Source organism: Falco punctatus (assembly GCF_963210335.1).
Source record: "Falco punctatus genome assembly, chromosome: 4".
Classification (NCBI taxonomy): Eukaryota; Metazoa; Chordata; class Aves; order Falconiformes; family Falconidae; genus Falco; species Falco punctatus.
Genome location: NC_137583.1, coordinates 13,836,954 through 13,853,242, shown reverse-complemented (window position 1 = coordinate 13,853,242; position 16,289 = coordinate 13,836,954). Strand labels below are relative to the sequence as shown.

At 59.7% G+C, this 16,289-nt stretch overlaps 1 protein-coding gene across 2 annotated transcripts; it reads left to right on the top strand.

Moving 5' to 3' along the window:
- Positions 1-945: 945 nt before the first annotated feature.
- LHFPL4 (LHFPL tetraspan subfamily member 4) lies at positions 946-16,131 on the top strand. 2 transcript variants are annotated; one of them, XR_013927847.1, is made up of 5 exons: positions 1,220-1,759; positions 11,528-11,764; positions 11,980-11,996; positions 12,264-12,503; positions 12,624-16,131. XR_013927847.1 is itself a non-coding variant. In XM_080385697.1 (4 exons), exons 1-4 carry the CDS (start codon positions 1,354-1,356, stop codon positions 12,270-12,272), a joined length of 669 nt encoding a protein of 222 aa, XP_080241823.1. In that variant the 5' UTR covers positions 946-1,353; the 3' UTR covers positions 12,273-16,131. The 2 variants fall into 2 exon arrangements, 1 of the variants encoding a protein (XP_080241823.1); XM_080385697.1 differs by having other exon boundaries at positions 946-1,759; positions 12,264-16,131.
- The last annotated feature ends 158 nt before the right edge of the window (positions 16,132-16,289 follow it).

Below are 16,289 nucleotides of genomic sequence, written 5' to 3'. Positions count from 1 at the left end.
CACTGCTCTTAACGAATCCCGAAACGGGTGTTCATTAAAGAAGCCCCTCTCGGGGTGTGCGCGCCCACACAAATCCAGGCGCAGTGGCAGCCGCGAGGTGAACGGTAGCACGGGCTCGGCGGTGCGGCCGTGCGCGCTTGGGAGCGGTAGGGGCTCGTGTGCCCGGGATGGGAACGGGGATGGTGCCAGCGCCGTCGCGCACTGAGCCTGCATGTGCTGTTCGTGCCGGCGTTAACAGACAGCCCGTTACATCGCCAGAGGCACACGGCAGGCAGCTCCTTTGCTCTTGCAGGAGAATACAAAGTTGTTTCCATCAGCGTGTGTCTGATGTGCAAATGAGCTGCGAACCTTGACGAGACGTGGAAGAGAAAGAGGCCTCGGGAGCATTTTGTGTAAGCTGAGCTCAGCAACAGCTACAGCTAACGCGGTGCATCTGAACCGCCTGGAGAAGAAAACCGGCTCGAGACGCTCTGGTTTCCGCCGGCGTTCTGGGGCCAGCGTGAGGCTGCCGGGGCCGGGGGGCCGGGATTTTGCGGGGCACTGCCCCCGTACGCGTGCCTCAGGCTGACCGCCCGCGACACCCGACCCGGCACGGCCGAGTACCCCGGCTCTGCACCGCCGGGACGGGCGAGCGTTGCTGGCACGTGCCCCGCCGCTCTCCGTACCCGTGCAGCCCCGCCGGCGGCAGCCTGCTTGCTCCGGCTCCACTGAGTCGGGAAGGCCGGCTGCCCGACCGGGGAGGCCCTCCGGTAGCCGGGGTCGAGGGGGATGAACGCCTTCCCTGTGGGCCGGCTCCGGCCGAGCACGCCCACTGTACCTGCCGGCATTCACCGGGGCCCTGCGCGGCGCGGCGGCTCCGGGCGGGGGCGGGCCGGGGAGCGGCCCCAGTGGGCCGGGGTACCGGAGCGGGCCCGCCACCGCCTCAGCCCCACCTGAGCGACCCACCGCGAAACTTGCCGAGTCGGCCCGACCCCAGCCGAAAGCTACCGAGCGCGGTCCGAACCGAGCCGAGCCGCCGGGGAGCGGCCGAATCCCGCCGAGCCTCGATCCGAACCCGGCCGAGCCTTCGGCGGGCGGAGCCGAAGGCGGCCGAAGCGGCCCGATCCCCTCGGGGCGGGCTCGGCTGGGCTCGGCTCTGCTCCGCAGTGGCGGGGGGCGCGCGCCCGCGCGCGCGGCGGGGGCGCGCGCGGGGCGCAGAGGCGGCAGCCAAGATGGCGGCGCGGGTGGCGCAGGGGCCGGCAGCCCGCGGGCGCGCCTAGGCCGCGGCCCCCCCCACCCCGGGCGGGCTCCCCGCCGTCGCGGCCCCCGCCCCCCCCCCCCCCCCCGCCCCCCGGCAGCGCGGCGGCCGGCAGGATGCTGCCCTCGCAGGAAGCCTCCAAGCTCTACCATGACAACTACGTGCGGAACTCGCGCGCCATCGGCGTGCTCTGGGCCATCTTCACCATCTGCTTCGCCATCATCAACGTGGTGGTCTTCATCCAGCCCTACTGGGTGGGCGACAGCGTCAACACGCCCAAGCCCGGTTACTTCGGGCTGTTCCACTACTGCGTGGGCAGCGGGCTGGCGGGCCGGGAGCTGTCGTGCCGCGGCTCCTTCACCGACTTCAGCACCATCCCCTCGGGCGCCTTCCAGGCGGCGGCCTTCTTCGTGCTGCTGTCCATGGTGCTGACGCTGGGCTGCATCACCTGCTTCGCCCTCTTCTTCTTCTGCAACACCGCCACCGTCTACAAGATCTGCGCCTGGATGCAGCTGCTGGCAGGTACCCGCCGCCACCGGCCTCCGACGGGCCCCGGCCCCCGACGGCACTTCGCCGGGCACGCAGGGCGGGTGACGGGCGGGGGGGATGCGGGCTTTGCTGGGATGGCGGCGCCAAGCGCGGGCGGTGGGTGTTGGCGCCCGGCGAGCTCCAGGCACTGGTAGTGGGGGCCCTGGCCACAGGGAATGTCAAGGTTCTCAAGGAAGCTGGGCTGGGTCCAGGCACTGCAGGGCTGTGGTTCTAGGATCCAGCCCCAGGGCTTCCTGACACACCCTGGCCAGGCACTACCACTGACAAAGTACCGGGAATGGGCATCAGCTTGGGGCACTGGTGTCCAGTGCTCTGCAGGCACTGCTGTCAGGGCCTCCAGCCACAAGGAGTACCAGGGCTGCCCAAGAACTCTGGGCTGGGTACAAGTACTGTGGATCCATAGGATGTCCCAGACAGGAATTGAACCCGGGACACCCCAGGGCTTCCTGGCACACCCAGGCCAGGCACTTGCACTGACGGAGCACCAGGAGCAGGTGCTGGCTGTAGGCACCAGCACCCGGGGCTCCCCAGACAGAGACTGGCTGCAGGGAACACCAGGGTTACTCAAGAAAACTGGGCAGCGTCCAAGCACTGCAGGGCCATGGGATGTCCCAGCCAGAAACTGTCCCCTGAGTGCTACAGGGCTTCCTGGGACACCCAGGCCAGGCACAGCCACTGGCAGAGTACCAGGAATGGACATCTGTTCTGGGCACTGGCAGCCAGGGCTCCCCAGGCAAGATCTGACCCCAGGATACCACAGGGATCCCTGGGACACAGCAGGAAAGCTGGATCAGGGACCCCCCTCAGAGGACCCAAGAACAGGCACCAGCCAGCCCTGGAGCGCTGTCTTTGGAACACCCTGGGACACCCTGGGCCAGGGACCAGCCTTGGAGGACCCTAGTACACCCCAGTCAGGGACCAGCTTTCAGACATCCTACAGCAAGGACTGTCCCACAGAGTCAAGGACCAGCCACAAGGATGCCCTAGGACACCCTGGGGCTGGGGCCAGTCCCCTGGGGATCTAGGCCCCCTGGGGCACCCCACATCAGGGGCTAGTCTCCCTGTCTACCTAGCCCTGAGGGCATTCCTGAGCAAGTCTGCCCCCAGCAGGTACCCACTTCAGGGGAACCCCCAGGCCCTGAAGGGACCCCATTACTGGCAGGAGCACATGCATGGACCTCCCAGCCCTTTAAAAATGCCTCTGCACAGACAGACCCTTCAGCTCCCCCTAAAAGAGATGTGCCCAGGCCTCCTCTGCCCTCCTTCCCTCCCTCCCTCATCATGAAAGGACTCTGAGGACAGACCATCCTCAGCTCTCTGCATAAAGAGACCTCAAGTACAGTGCTTCCCACAGAAGCACCATACATTTACCTTGATGGCTCCTCAGAAGTGACCACAGGCTCAAGCCCAGTCACGCCTGCCAAAAGTGCCCCTGGCTATAGATGCTTCTTAGCTCCCTCCACAAAATAAACCCCACCGTAGATGTAGCCCAATGCCCTCATAGAATCACTCCTCAAAGTGACACCCAAACTTTTCCCCAGAAGGGGACCTGATGCATATATTGATAAGGATCCCAAGCATCCTCTTGTGCATGGACTTCCAAGCTGTCCTCACAGAGGGTCTGTCCTTTTGGGAGAAAGACCCTGAAAAGAGATGCTGAGCTTCCCCTAGTAGTGGGACCCTTCACTTCCTTATCTCTCCAGTTTTACCACATGTGGCAAGACATTACCTTACTCCCCACTGCATACAAGGTGTGAATAGACCCAGAGCTTTCACCAGAAAGACCCAGAACCCCCCATATTCCTAATTAAAGGACCCCAGTCCACGCCCCTGGGAGAAGGGCCCCAGTCATTGATGTGGCGGGATACAGCCCCCTCATGCTGGGGGGTTGCAGCTAGCCCAGCAGCTAGCCTGACCTCTTCTCACCCAAATCAGGACCACAGCCAGACCTGGAGCTGCCTTGGCTTATTGGGAAATTAATTCATTTTTAATTTTCCCTGTCCTGAAGATTTACCAGTTTAAGGCAAGCTCAGAGCCCAAATCCTACTGATTGTCAGCAGCTTAATCAAGTGGCTTGGAGCACCCGGCTGGTGCTGCTACTGCACAGGGAACTGCGTGGTGGAGGGCACTGCACTTGAAGGCAGCTCCAGGCTTCCTCCCCGATTCCTCCTGTCCTGCCCTGGCTCAGGCTTGGGTGGCCATGGCAGCACCCTACTGCTGTCACCTCTAGGTACCCCTTGCTCTGCCCTGGGGCTTATGCCTGCTCACACTTTGCACCTTGCAGTTCACTGCAGTTGTGAGGATCCCAAGTGTGTGGTTGCTGGGGCCATGGGCTGGCTCTTCTGGCCCTGGCTGGCCCAGTCTTGGCTCAGAGCTCTCCCAAAGCAGCACGGCTACACAGCCTCTCTGTGTCGGGGAAAATCCAATGCAGCATTAACAGAGACTGGCCATCCACCCTGCCCTGAGATGGGGAGAACCAGACAGCTTCTGTCCTGCAGGAGAGACTGGTGTCACCATCAGGGAGGGCCAGGACACAGAGTGGTGGGGTGGGGTGCCCTGACAAGAGGGAACCTCATCTGAGGGGCTGGGCAGGGCTGAACTTCTTTGGGCAAGTCAGAGGCAGCTGCAGGTGGATGTGGTACCTTGTGCATGGAGAGGGAGCTGCCATGACCCATGGAGAGGACACCATGGGCCAAATCCCATGGGTAGGGCAGGATGTGGCCTGATGCAGGCTCCAGCACAGCATGATGGCAAGCTTTGGAGATTCACCCACCTGGGAGGTCAGAGGGTTGTGCCAGAGCAGGCGGCCTGAAGGGGCAGGGAAGGGAAAGACATTCCCCCTGCCTCAGCAAGGTTTTAGCTCGAGGCCTTGCACCACTATGGCAGAAGCAACAGCGAGGCCCAAAGTTTCATGATCTTACTGGTGAAAACCAGGTAAACAAGGTGAAAAGTAGAGAGATGGGGCAGAGGTGGGTCCACCTTGTCCCTATGGGACAGCCAGTGCAGAATACAGGGCAGCTGAGTAAGGGCATGAATGGGCTCTTCAGAGGAGAAAAATCAGGAGCAGGAAGGTGAGGGGGGAGGAGGGGAGAAAGATCAGGAATTCAGTTTAAATCGTCAATCTCTAATTAGTGGACAATCAAGGAAAGGTTTAATTAGAGCTTCACAGAAAGCTCCAGCTCAAAAGCCACTGCCCCCCTAGGAGGAAACTGGATCTAATTAAGAGGAAAGGCTCTGCTTTATCGCAAATAGAAATGTAGCCATCTGCCCTGTTCAAAATCCCAGTACGCGAAACTGGAGATTTTGCTAAATCCTTCTGTTACAAAACCAGAAATGGCTTTTAACACGAGCACGTCAACAACTGTATGACTGACAGCACCCTGATGCCACCCCAGTCCTCAAAATTAACAGAGGAGCTCCTTCAGAAAGTCCTGCAGGATGATGCTTACTTGAAGAGAAAGGGGCTGTGTGTGGGATCCCTCTCATCCACCCGCCATGGAGGGCAGGTACAGGAGTGAGATGAAGGCAACTGGGCTGATTTTGTAGATGCCTCCATTCCAGCAACCACGTAGCAGTCATCTGCTGGAGACCGGAGCGCAGGAATACACCACCACGTGCTGAGGAGGCTGCCCAGGAGCCTCAGCATTTCCTGTGATTCCCTAATTCTCTGCTGTAATATAAGACGCGATCACCCTGTGAGTTAACTCTGAGCTTTGAGCAAAGTTGTTCTGGTGTCCAGCACTAATGCTGGAGCGAGAGAGCCCAGCCCCCTCTGCATGGCACTTGCACCCGCATGCCTCCCATGAGGATGGTCACTCCCAGTGGGTCTGGGGCTCTTTTCAGGGGGGCTTCAGTTTTGTACTCACAGTCCACTGAGGGTCAAAAGAGGCAGCCAGCTGAGCACGCAGTGCCTCTTGCATGGAGGAAGTGACTGGCCACCTTTGAAGGTGTTTCTTCATGCTTCAGTGTGGTGAGACCTTCCAGCTCCCTTGGCCAGGCACAAGCATGACACATGAGGTGCCTTTCCATCCAGGGCTTTGTCACTGGCCGTGGGGCTGGGGTTTGTCTTTATCGGTGGCACTTTGCAGTTAACTGCACAGTGTCCAAGTGCCTTGCCTGATGGAGAACAATAATACATATCATCTCAGGCTTTTTCTGCTTTTGGAGTCCCCCTTTGGAGCTACACTCACCTCTCAGATGGGCCCTTCCCACCCACCAGTGTGTAAACTGGGAGCAGAGGCAGAGCCTTGATCAGCAGCTTCATCTTCTGCACCTGAGCTGCGTTTGCCACCACCTGAGTGGGGACCCCTCCCGCAGCACAGCTGTGTGGCATCATTTCAGCACGTCCATGAAGAGGAGTGGTTATAGGAAGCCTGTTGCTGACTGCTGGGCTGAGCTGTGGGTGGTGGTGGTGTGGCTGCAGCCTTCATGGAGAGCAGGGTCTGGCCTGAGCAAACACCATAGCTCTGGAACACTCCCTGGTACTGGTGCTGATGTGGTGGCTCTGTTGAGCCATGTCAGGATGAACTCATCTTCCCGACTGGAACTTGCTGGAGAAGCAGCTTCTGTCAGAAAGAGTTTGAGACTTCAAAAAAAAAAAATGTTTTCATGGATGTAAAAGTTATTTGTTAAAGTTTTTAATGAAAAAATGAGAGAGTGACACCACTGCTCTAAACCAGCTAGGAGTGTAACTGGGACAGCTGCTGGGAATGAGGATGAAGTAGTCTTGAGCTGTTTCTCTGCCCAAGGGAGAAATATTGCCCATATCTGATCTTCCAGGTCTTTCTGCTTTCACCTGTCAACCTTGCAGCAAAAAGAAGACATCACTGCAAAAAACCTTTGCCTTTGCTGAATTACTAGCTTCCGGCACCAAAAAAAGCTTTCCTCAAGATTTCCCCTCTCCTCTGCCTGCCACTCCTGTCATACAGTGGGGACAGAAGCAGCGACACAGCGCAGACTTTGCATCCTTTCCAGTGCCTCGTGCTCCGCAGCAGCCAGCCCTGGGCTTTGGAAGGCAGCATAACCCTCCTGTAGTAGCTGTTAATGTGCCTGTGGACCTGCAGGGAGGGGCTGAGCTGGGTGTTTTGGAGCCACTCGTGTCCTGGAGCTTACATCCCTTAACTATTGTTCCAGATAAAGTAACTGTCAGTTCTGATTCATACAAACTCATAACTCTATTCTGAATCCTGCTGATTTTTTGGCTCGGAAACAGCCTGTGGAGCAAAATGCCGTAAGGGAGCTCCTGTCTGTGTAAATGGCCAGTGCTAGCCATCCCGAGCAAGCTGCCTTTAACTTTCATTTATTTTTGAGGGTTTTCTGTTTTTAGGAGGGGACAGGAGGCTGTGTTTGTCTCCTTTCCTTTGGCTGCTCAGCTCTCAGGAGGTTTCCTAGTGAGAAATGGCCACTCCAGATCCCAAAGTCATGGCACAGCCCCTGTTCCCCTGGGGGTTTGGGGCTGGTGCGTGGTGCCCAGGGGCACCGTGTTGGGGATCTCCGGCGGGAACCTCTGATGTACTGATGACACAGCGTCGCGGCAAGTGGCCATGAGCACGGTGGAGGATATGGCACCCGGAGCTTCTTCCCCTTCAGCACAAGGTAGATGTGAGGGGCTGGGGGAGGTCACCAAAATACTGCCAGCAGAGAGGCATCCCTGTGGTGAAGGTGGGAGTGATGTGCATGAGAGCAGGGGACAGCCAGCTTGCTGACCCACTGCCCATGGGGTCAAACACCCCGCTGTCCCCAAGCCAGCTTTAACAAGCCCTTTGGGACCCAGAAGTTCTCCCCCAGTTACACCCACATTTTCCAATTTTCAATCCCTCTTCTGTCCTGGGGCAGCGTGACGCTCTGCATGCTCGTGTTGGGGGGGCGGCCGTGTCTCTCAGCTGCAGGGCATGTCCCTACTAGCCCCTTCCACCCGTGGCACATGAGAGCAGTAAAAGCCAGTCTTCACCCACGCCTGCAGACTAAACTAGACATTAAAAGTGATTAAAAAAAAATTAGATTTGAATCCTGCAGGCACAACTACAGGGGACTGGGGCAGCACTGGGATAACTGTGGTACTCTGCAAACATGCAGGTTACTCAGACGGTCCAAATTAGCTAAATGCACTTTCTACCAGGGGACGTTATGCTGCCGGGAGGAGCCTCCTCATCTCTCTCTGCTAAAATCTCACTCCAGTGTTGCAGCCTGAGTCATAACATTGAACTCCCTTCAATTAGTTTCTTTTGCGTGGATACCAAAAACCCTTGAGATGCCCGTTTCATTTCTAGGGAACCCTGACAAGGGAGCACCGAGTGGGAAGCCATGAACCAGCTGCAAACACGAGCTGAGAAATGTTGGTTTCCCCAGGGCCAGAGCCCCAGCCCCAGCAGATCCCACAAGCAGCCCTGCTAACCACAGCTGCTTTGTCTTCCCTCTGCATGCATCCTGCCCTGGTGGTCACTGAAATGCCCAGTGTCAGATCTGTCTTTCCAGCTGGGAAAACTTTGGAAGAGGGAGTGGGAGCCCAGGACCTGGGGGTGCGATGGTAGCTGGGGTGTGTGATGAAGTGGCTGGCTCTCCATGGTGCCACTGGCAGTCCCACCTCAGGAGAATGGGAATTAAAAGCAAAATGGATGGGAGTTGGGTTATTTTTTTCCTCGTAAGTAGTGGTTCTTGTAGGAGTCATCCCTTGGTGTTTTTCATGTGCTTGCAAAGCGTAGAAATAGGGTGTTTTAAACAAAACCCAAGGTTTTTCTACAGGTCTGCAAGGGACTTTGGAGCTTTCGGAGGCAGGTGCTGGCAGAACGGTGCTGTGGGCAGAGGGACTGGCAGGCAGAGCCCCGTCCTTGCACCCCTCAGACTTGCTACGAGGGGTTTGTTGGGAAGGGCAGCGCTGAGGCTGACCATGTGGGGATCCCCTCCTTGATCTTGCTCTGCTTCAACGTTACTCCTTGCTGCAGGCACTGGAAGGTGTTTCCAGGACATTGGGTGGCCTGGGGACATGCGGAAAAGGGAATTGCTTGTGACAGAGCAGAGGACGAAGCTTGCTGCTGGGAACACGTAGGACAGATGGGAAGAGGGGAGCACTCCACAACTCTTTGCTGGGAGAGGACCTGCCTTCGGTGGCGCAGCCCTGCCCCAGCCACTTCCCAGGGAGCTGCAGAACAGTCAGGGTCTTGTGGGAAGAGGCTGGTCACCTTTGGGCAGTGGCATTCGGGTACCTGCAGTGACTCGGGCATGCTCCTTTGCCCTGGTAGTAAATTTGTAGTTTAATTCTCTGTCTGGCGAATAGGGGCTGTGAGGTCTCGGGCAGAGCTCCTGGACCTACTCCACAGGCCAGGGCACAGGCTGCCGTTGCTCTTGTGCCAGTGCAGAGCAGGCACACAGGGACAGCAGGGACCAGGGCAGGCAGACACACACTAGAGCCAGCCCCAGGCGTCCTGGCGGTGACCATTGCTGCCTGTCCTCCATGGCTGTGTTGTGACAACCTGCTGCACCGGTGGCTCATGTGCTGTGTGTTTTTCCCATAACTCTTTTGAGCAGCTTTCTGCTTTCAGCTTAAACCCTGTCTCTTGTATCCTCCATGAGTGCCGTAGCCCTCCAGCACGTTAATCCACAGCCTGCAGCATCGCTGTCCTGTCCTGCCGTGTTTGGGACCTGCTGACGTGCTGGGAGATCCTCACACATACACCTGTGGTGTTTGCAGAGTGGTGAGCTCTCGGTGAGCTCCGGCTCTACCCGGGCAGCTGGATCCAGAGCCCAAATAAATGCTCAGAAATGCAGAGGACATACCAATGCTTGCAGAGTCCAAGGGAAGGCCTAGGGGCTGCCGCTCTGCTCCTGTGAAGGACTGACTGAGGGCTGTGCGCAAAAGCTGGGAGCCTGCCCAAGCCCTTGCTGGTGCAGGTACAATTAGCACCTTATTAATTTTTTTTTCTGCTTATGTTTGCCTTCTTCTGCCACCCTGGAGCGCTGCCCTGTTGTTCTCTTCTGGGCTGAGAGGGGCTGTCACTGAGGGCTGCTGCCCACCAGGCAGCTGGAGCGCTTGCCTTGCTGCTTTCTGAGCTTTCCTCTGGCCTCAACCACATGCTCACGGCTCTTTTCTTGTCCTCACCAATTTTGGCAGAGCTGTTAGAGCCATGCCCATTTCCAGGCTGGGTCATGCCAGCCTGACCAGCCCTGTGGGGGCAAACCCACCCCATCGCCAGGGATGGCCACAGAGCACCTTAGCTTTTTTCACAGTTGCACTGCCCTGGGAGCTCAGTGGATTCTAAAATCCTCTTGGCATCTCTGCTTTCCTGGGAAGAGTCCCCGGCACAAGTCTGCTGCTCCTCCTTACCTTTAATTCAGGTCTGTGCTTGAGGGTGCTCAGGTTAGCAGCAGGCCAGGTGGCTCCTCACCGTGCCCCGTGCAGCGCACAGCGTCGATGCCAATTGCACAATTTCTTCCAGAGGGGATGGTTTTGGGTTAGTCCAGTCTCAGCAGGCAGGGAGTTCCCCAGACATGGCTGTGCTTGGCTGGGAGTCCCCAGTGACGACGTGCCAGAGATGCTGGCTTGTCAGCTCCTCATGTGTGCGCCACGCTGTGCAGTCATGTGGTGCTGGCGTGGCACCAGGGCAGCACCAGGGCTGTGTATGATGCTAAATCTGCTTGCAGAGCTCGCCTCTGTCTGCAAAGACGCTTTTACCAAGCAGGTTTGTGACATGGACGGAGGAGACAGAGAGCAGGCAGCAGCTGGCGGGTGGTGGTATGTACTGGTGTGTGGGCTGCTGAGGGCAGCTCACCTCGGGTCTGTGGCCTTTCCTGGGGAGCACAGTTGGCACAGCACATCAAGATGCGAGGGCAGTGCCGAGTCCCGGTACGATGCCCTATGCCAGCCCTGCGCTCGCTTTCCCCCTCTCCTGGGATTTCCCTTCCCTACCAAGAGCGGTTAGAAGTGCACATCAGCACCCCAAAAGCTCGCCAGCCAGACCGGCTGCCGGTCCCCCAGGGCTGCTGCTGCAGCAGCACTTGTGCCGGACAGGGTGTTTGCTGTGCTCCAGCAGTACGGGACGGGGAGGTACCTTGTTGCTTGTGCAGGCTCAAGCCCCTCAGTCTTCCCTAACCCAGCACAAAAATACTCACAGGGCATCCCAACCCATCTCCATCATCTTTAACATTTGTAGCTTTCCCAGCTGATACGGGGTGAGGAGCTTCTGTACTTGCTGTAGTTAGAAAAAATGTTGCCTCCTTACCTTGACCTTCGCAGGCTTTGTCTCAGCATTTCCCTTCCCCATCATCCTGGTGCTCCCTGACATCTCCCTGCTCGGCATGGGGTGTGCAGGACAGAGGTGCGCTGAGCAAGCAGCCCCGCCGGGAGCGGTGCCTGCAGGCTGTGAGGCCTTTGGGTGTGGGGGCTCCTGGGGACAACGACCCTCTTGGCAGGCAGCAGCCAGTAGCTCCTGCCCACATGCGGGAACCCGCGGTGATGAGGAAAGGCCATGAGGAACCACTGATCCTGTGGTTAGTGCTTGAAGAAACCAAGACCCCGAAGTCCCCATTTGTGTGTGGGGCATGTTTGGGGCAGCCACATACAAACGCAGTCCCCTGGGGCTGTCGGGGCAGCGGTGGCTGTCACCCACAGAGCTGCCTGGCTGTCGTGGGGCCAAGGCAGGCTCCCTGCCAGGCACGGGATGCACTCACGCACTGACTGGGGGGCTCAGCACCCAGCACTGCCACCCGTGTGCCCTCTGATGCTTCCTGCTCCTCTCCCCCTTGCAGCGCTCTGCCTGGTGCTGGGCTGCATGATCTTTCCCGACGGCTGGGATGCAGAGACCATAAGGGACATGTGCGGGGAGAAGACAGGGAAGTACTCCCTGGGCGACTGCTCCGTGCGCTGGGCTTACATCCTGGCCATCATCGGCATCCTCAATGCCCTCATCCTCTCCTTCCTGGCCTTTGTCCTTGGCAACCGGCAGAACGACCTGCTGCACGAGGAGCTCAAGACAGAGAGCAAAGGTGAGCGCTGCGCTGCCGGGGGTCCTGGGGCCCTGCACCGTGGCCATGGGCGGGATCCTTAGGGGGAGTAGCCTGGGGGGCTCGGCCCCTCCAGCAGTCTGCAGTGAGGGTCCTGCAGGCTCAAGTGCCACCTGCAAAGCGAGGCAGGCTGGGCAGGGTGGGAGTGGGCTGCCGAACCCCTACCCTGCCTGATGCCCTCTCTTCTGTTTCCACAGATTTTGTCGGCACTGCGGTAAGTCCTGAGTGTCACTGTCCTATCCCCTAGCCCTGACCGTGCGGCGTGTCTGGGTGTGACTGTGCTGGGTGGCTCCCTGTGGGGTGGCATGGGGGGACCCTGCCTATGCGGGGCAATGGGGCTGGGGGCAGTGGGGACAGGGGGGCAATGGGGAAAGGGGGCAGCAGGGATGGGGACAGGCATGTGTGTGGCACATGCTGGTGGCATGGCGGTGCAGTGAGTCCTGCCCAACACCAACCCTGACCTGCTGTGCTCTCCCCACAGAGGATATAAAGCCAAGTGCCCGCAGCAGGACCCTCTTCCCGCGGCCGGCAGCCTGGGCACTCCCTCCCCATCCTGCCCTTCGTCTGCTGCCAGCAGCCACGCAGCGTCCCGTGCCGCTCCCCGGGCCCCACTGCCTGCACCGGGGATGTGCCGGCCATCCGCCGCATCCATGGCCACCTCCATGTCCATGCTGGCACCGCCATCCCACGCACCCCGCCAGCTCCGCACCCCCTGTCGCCCGTGGGTCACCACCGGGGGAGGATGCCCCAAACCCGCTTCGTTCGAGAACAGCATCCAACTGCGGTTTTGTTTCAAGGAAAAAACAGTCTCAGAGTTTTTAACAGATTTCTACATCCCCAGGACTTCTGACCTGCTGCATCCCACCCGAACACGCGCTCAGTGATGCCCCGCGCCGGCTGCTCCAGGCCCTGGCCCCCTCCCTGCTCCTATTTTGTACAGCTCCGTGACCCTGCCTCCATGGCTGGGGGACCCGGTGGCGGGGCTGGGGCCCAACCCCTACTTTTACGTGTAAATTCATATTCTCTAAACAGGGTAAAGTGACTCAAGCCCCCTCGCCCCCCATCCCAGGAGCACAGCCCCAGGGCGTGGTGTTTCCTGGTGCGTGGCTGGGGCTGTGGGCTGCCGCTCGCTCCCCCCAGCACAGGGACCACAGGGGCCTCGCTGCTGCTGGCCGCTGGGACACCCGACTCGAGCCGCTGCTGAATGTAAGCCCTGGTAAGTGGGAGCAGCTGGACATACAACCCCCCCCTCGGGTGGGTGCAGGACCCCCCCCCCAGCCCCCTCCCTGAGCTGACCGCAGGCTGTTGCCAAACGCCTTCCCTCCCCATCCCCATACGGTGCTTCATCTCCACTGGTGACGGCAAGGCTCTCCCTGCCACACGGTGTGGCTGGGGGAGACCTGGGCGCTCCTGTTCCCACCCTGGCACCCTGGTCGCGTCCCCTGGCTGCACCTCGCTGGCCCGCGGTGATGGCCCGCAGGGAGCTGGCAGCAGCTGCCCGGGGCAGCACTGAGGCCAGAGCCTCCGGGCACGACGCAGCCTGCATCGCACACGGGCAGCACCCGGGAGCCGGCACCGACACCCCCGGCACTCACCCTGGCACAGGCAGCCACAGCCCGGCCGCAGCTCTGCTGGCCAGACCGGCACGTGTGGGCTTCCCCAGGTCCCGGCTGCGGGGGGCTGGGGCCACCACAGCCCTTGCAATGCAATAAAGTCCTCAGCACTGGCCGCGTCTCAGTGCGAGTAGCCGGGGGCTGTTTGCAGGGCCCTGGCGAGGCTGGGCCGGGCGCCGGGCAAAGCCTGGGAGCGGGCTGGAGCTGGGCGCAGGGAGCGGAGCAGGACCAGGACCACGGCCCTGGGATGGGCAGCCCCGGGCAGGGGAGCTGCTGCCAGCGGGGCTCGGCCACGGCCATGGCCACAGCGCGCGGAGGCTGCTGGGCGATGGCAATGACGGGCTCCGCAGGAACCATCGTGGTGCCCGGGGCTGGCGGGAGCAGGTAAGTCGTGCCCTGAGGCCCTGCATGGCGGTGGTGAGGGATGGAGCTGTGGAGCCAAAGTCACCCGGGATGGCGCAGGTGCTGGTGCTCCTGCCCGCGGCCTCTGCCAGCCTCGGCCTCCCTCCGGCAGCTGCCCCTCGGCCCCGGCAGCGCCCGGGTCTTGCCAGCTTGGGAGCGCTGCTGCCGGCTGAATTGAAAAACAAGCGAAGAAAATCAGTGGAGAAAGGAATACAGTAGCTGTAATATATCTGTATTTTAGTACAAAGTTTGATACAGTGTTTCACAAAACCTTATTGAAAAATATAATTCAAACCAGACGAGCTTGGCGCCCTGTGGTGTGGGGAGGGTTGGGATGCCCCCCCCCCGCCCCGGCGCTGCTGGAAAAGCCGGGAAGGTTTGCAGGGGGTCCGAGGACCCCGCAGGGGCACTGGCCATGGCGCAGCCACAGGGGGTGGGGGGTGGCAGGGTGGGCAGCGGGGGTAGGGAGCCCACCCTGTGCCCAGTAGGGCTGAGCCTCCGTCTGCACAGGCGGGTGCGCAAGGGGGGCTCCGGCTGGAGGCAGGGCAGGGAAAGGGCCTGTCCCCCCCCCCGGCAAGGCAGGAGGTGGGGGCCGGGTCGTGTCTATCCCCAGGAGCGTTTCAAGCCCCCCCAACTCCTGCCCGTCCTCGGGTCCCCATGGAGCTGTGGAGCACCGCGGGCGGGCTGTCGGCTCACGGGCTGGCAGGAGCCGTCTGAAATTCAGCAGATCCTGCGCCTTGATGGAAGAACAACTCGCGTGGCCCGTAGTCCAGTGGTGTGCTCCGGTAGGGGAGTGGGGACAGCTTTCTGGGCTGTGTGAGCGCGAGGGCAGCCTGGGGACCTCTTGGACATCTGGAGAGCTTCGGCCAGCTCTGGCACCCCCACTACGGGACGCAATCGCAGCCTGGGCGAGCCCCATGCAGGCACATGGCGTGGAGGAAGGCCAAGGGATGGGCTTGGTCGGCCTCTGGGGAGAAGGGAGAGCGTGTTGCTGCCTGCAGCTGCTTTCGGGGAAGGAGGCGGCTGGGCCAGACTCTTCTGGGGGACGTGCCACAACAGACACTGTCCCACAAGGTGTCGAGGGAACATTTTCATGGTGAGGGCAGTCCAACCTCGGAGGCGATGGACACCTCAGGTGTGCCAGCTGTGAGGATGGCACTTGCAGGCACACCAGGCAGGTCCCACTCCTGGCTCAGCCCATCTCAGCCTTCCTAAGGAAAAGGCAAGCAGTATGAAAATGCAAAGCCCCGGGCACCAGCACACCAGAAACCAGGTTTTGAAGCGGGTGCAGTAGCACAGGGGACACCCCCCACCCCATCTCCTCCCCAAATGAACCTGAGTGAGAAGAGCAGCAGCACGGCCACCATCTCAAAGCCCCCGCCAGGAAAGCTTGGGGAATTTCCCTGTCCTCGGGAATGGTGGCCCCCAGAGCAGCCCCCGGTTTCACCCGAAACGCTGGCAGAAGGGAGCTCTGCAGGGCTGCTCCCGAGAGGTTTCATGTACCCTGCAGGGACAGCGAGGACCTGCAGGGACAGCGAGGACACTGACATGCACCTTGCCTCACCCCACCACCCGGGCAGCAGCACTCAAGGTGGTAAGGAAATGGAAAGAAACTGTCAAAAATACTGGTTTTCAAGTTAAGTATTTTTATTATCAAAATTATTACATCTCTTGTGAAAGTTCAAATGTTACAGCATGGTGTAAAAACTCCACTAGAGTAAGAAGCTACAGCCCCCACCTTTCCAAGAGCTTTCCAGGGTCCCTCCCTCCTGCCCCCCTGCTGTGCCGAAGGTGCCAGAGCCTCTGGGCAGGGCCCCCCCAGCCCCCTCCCGCCACCCGGCAGGGCAGAGCCCGCCTGCCCTGTGCTGTTCAGAGCACGAAAGGGGAGGCTGCACCCCCAGGGCTAAGCCGAGTGAAGTTTACACCTATTTTATACAGTATACAGACACCCAACTGCGGGGTGACAAGTTCCATCCCAACACGCTCACAGCCAGACAGTGTGAGAAAGTTACTCTTTGTTTCAATATTTTAAAAGTCTCCCCTAGGTTGAACAAACACCTGATTTCAATTGTGAATTAGAGAAATCTGTAACAGTCCTAAAAAAAGGAAGAAGACTGTGCATCTGAAAAGACAGGGGAGACAGACTCACAGCATTGTTATCCAAGAGAAAGGAGAAGTTCCACTGCAGCACCAGGGATGACACCTGTCGTATATTAGCTAACCTACTATGGTTATAACTGAATATAAAATTAGATAAATAAAAACACGCCCGATATTACAGTAAACAAGTGAGAAAGAAGCTGGCAATCGTATGGAATTGAACAGACAGCGCACTGTGTCTGGGCTGGCTCTGCTGCCACGCTCGGTGGGCGATGGCGGCGGCTGGGAAAGGCGTCCCGCACAGCGCCGCACGGACAGCCTCCGGCTCGGCACAGACCCGGGTCCCCACCGAACACCCAACCACCGCCTCTCCGCAGCCCCCAGCTCCTCCG

Bases quoted from the DNA above. Each gene is read 5' to 3' on its own strand.
- LHFPL4 (XM_080385697.1), top strand. From the start codon at position 1,354: ATGCTGCCCTCGCAGGAAGCCTCCAAGCTCTACCATGACAACTACGTG. The intron at 1,760-11,527 runs GTACCCGCCGCC...TCCCCCTTGCAG, and splicing joins CTGGATGCAGCTGCTGGCAG to CGCTCTGCCTGGTGCTGGGC.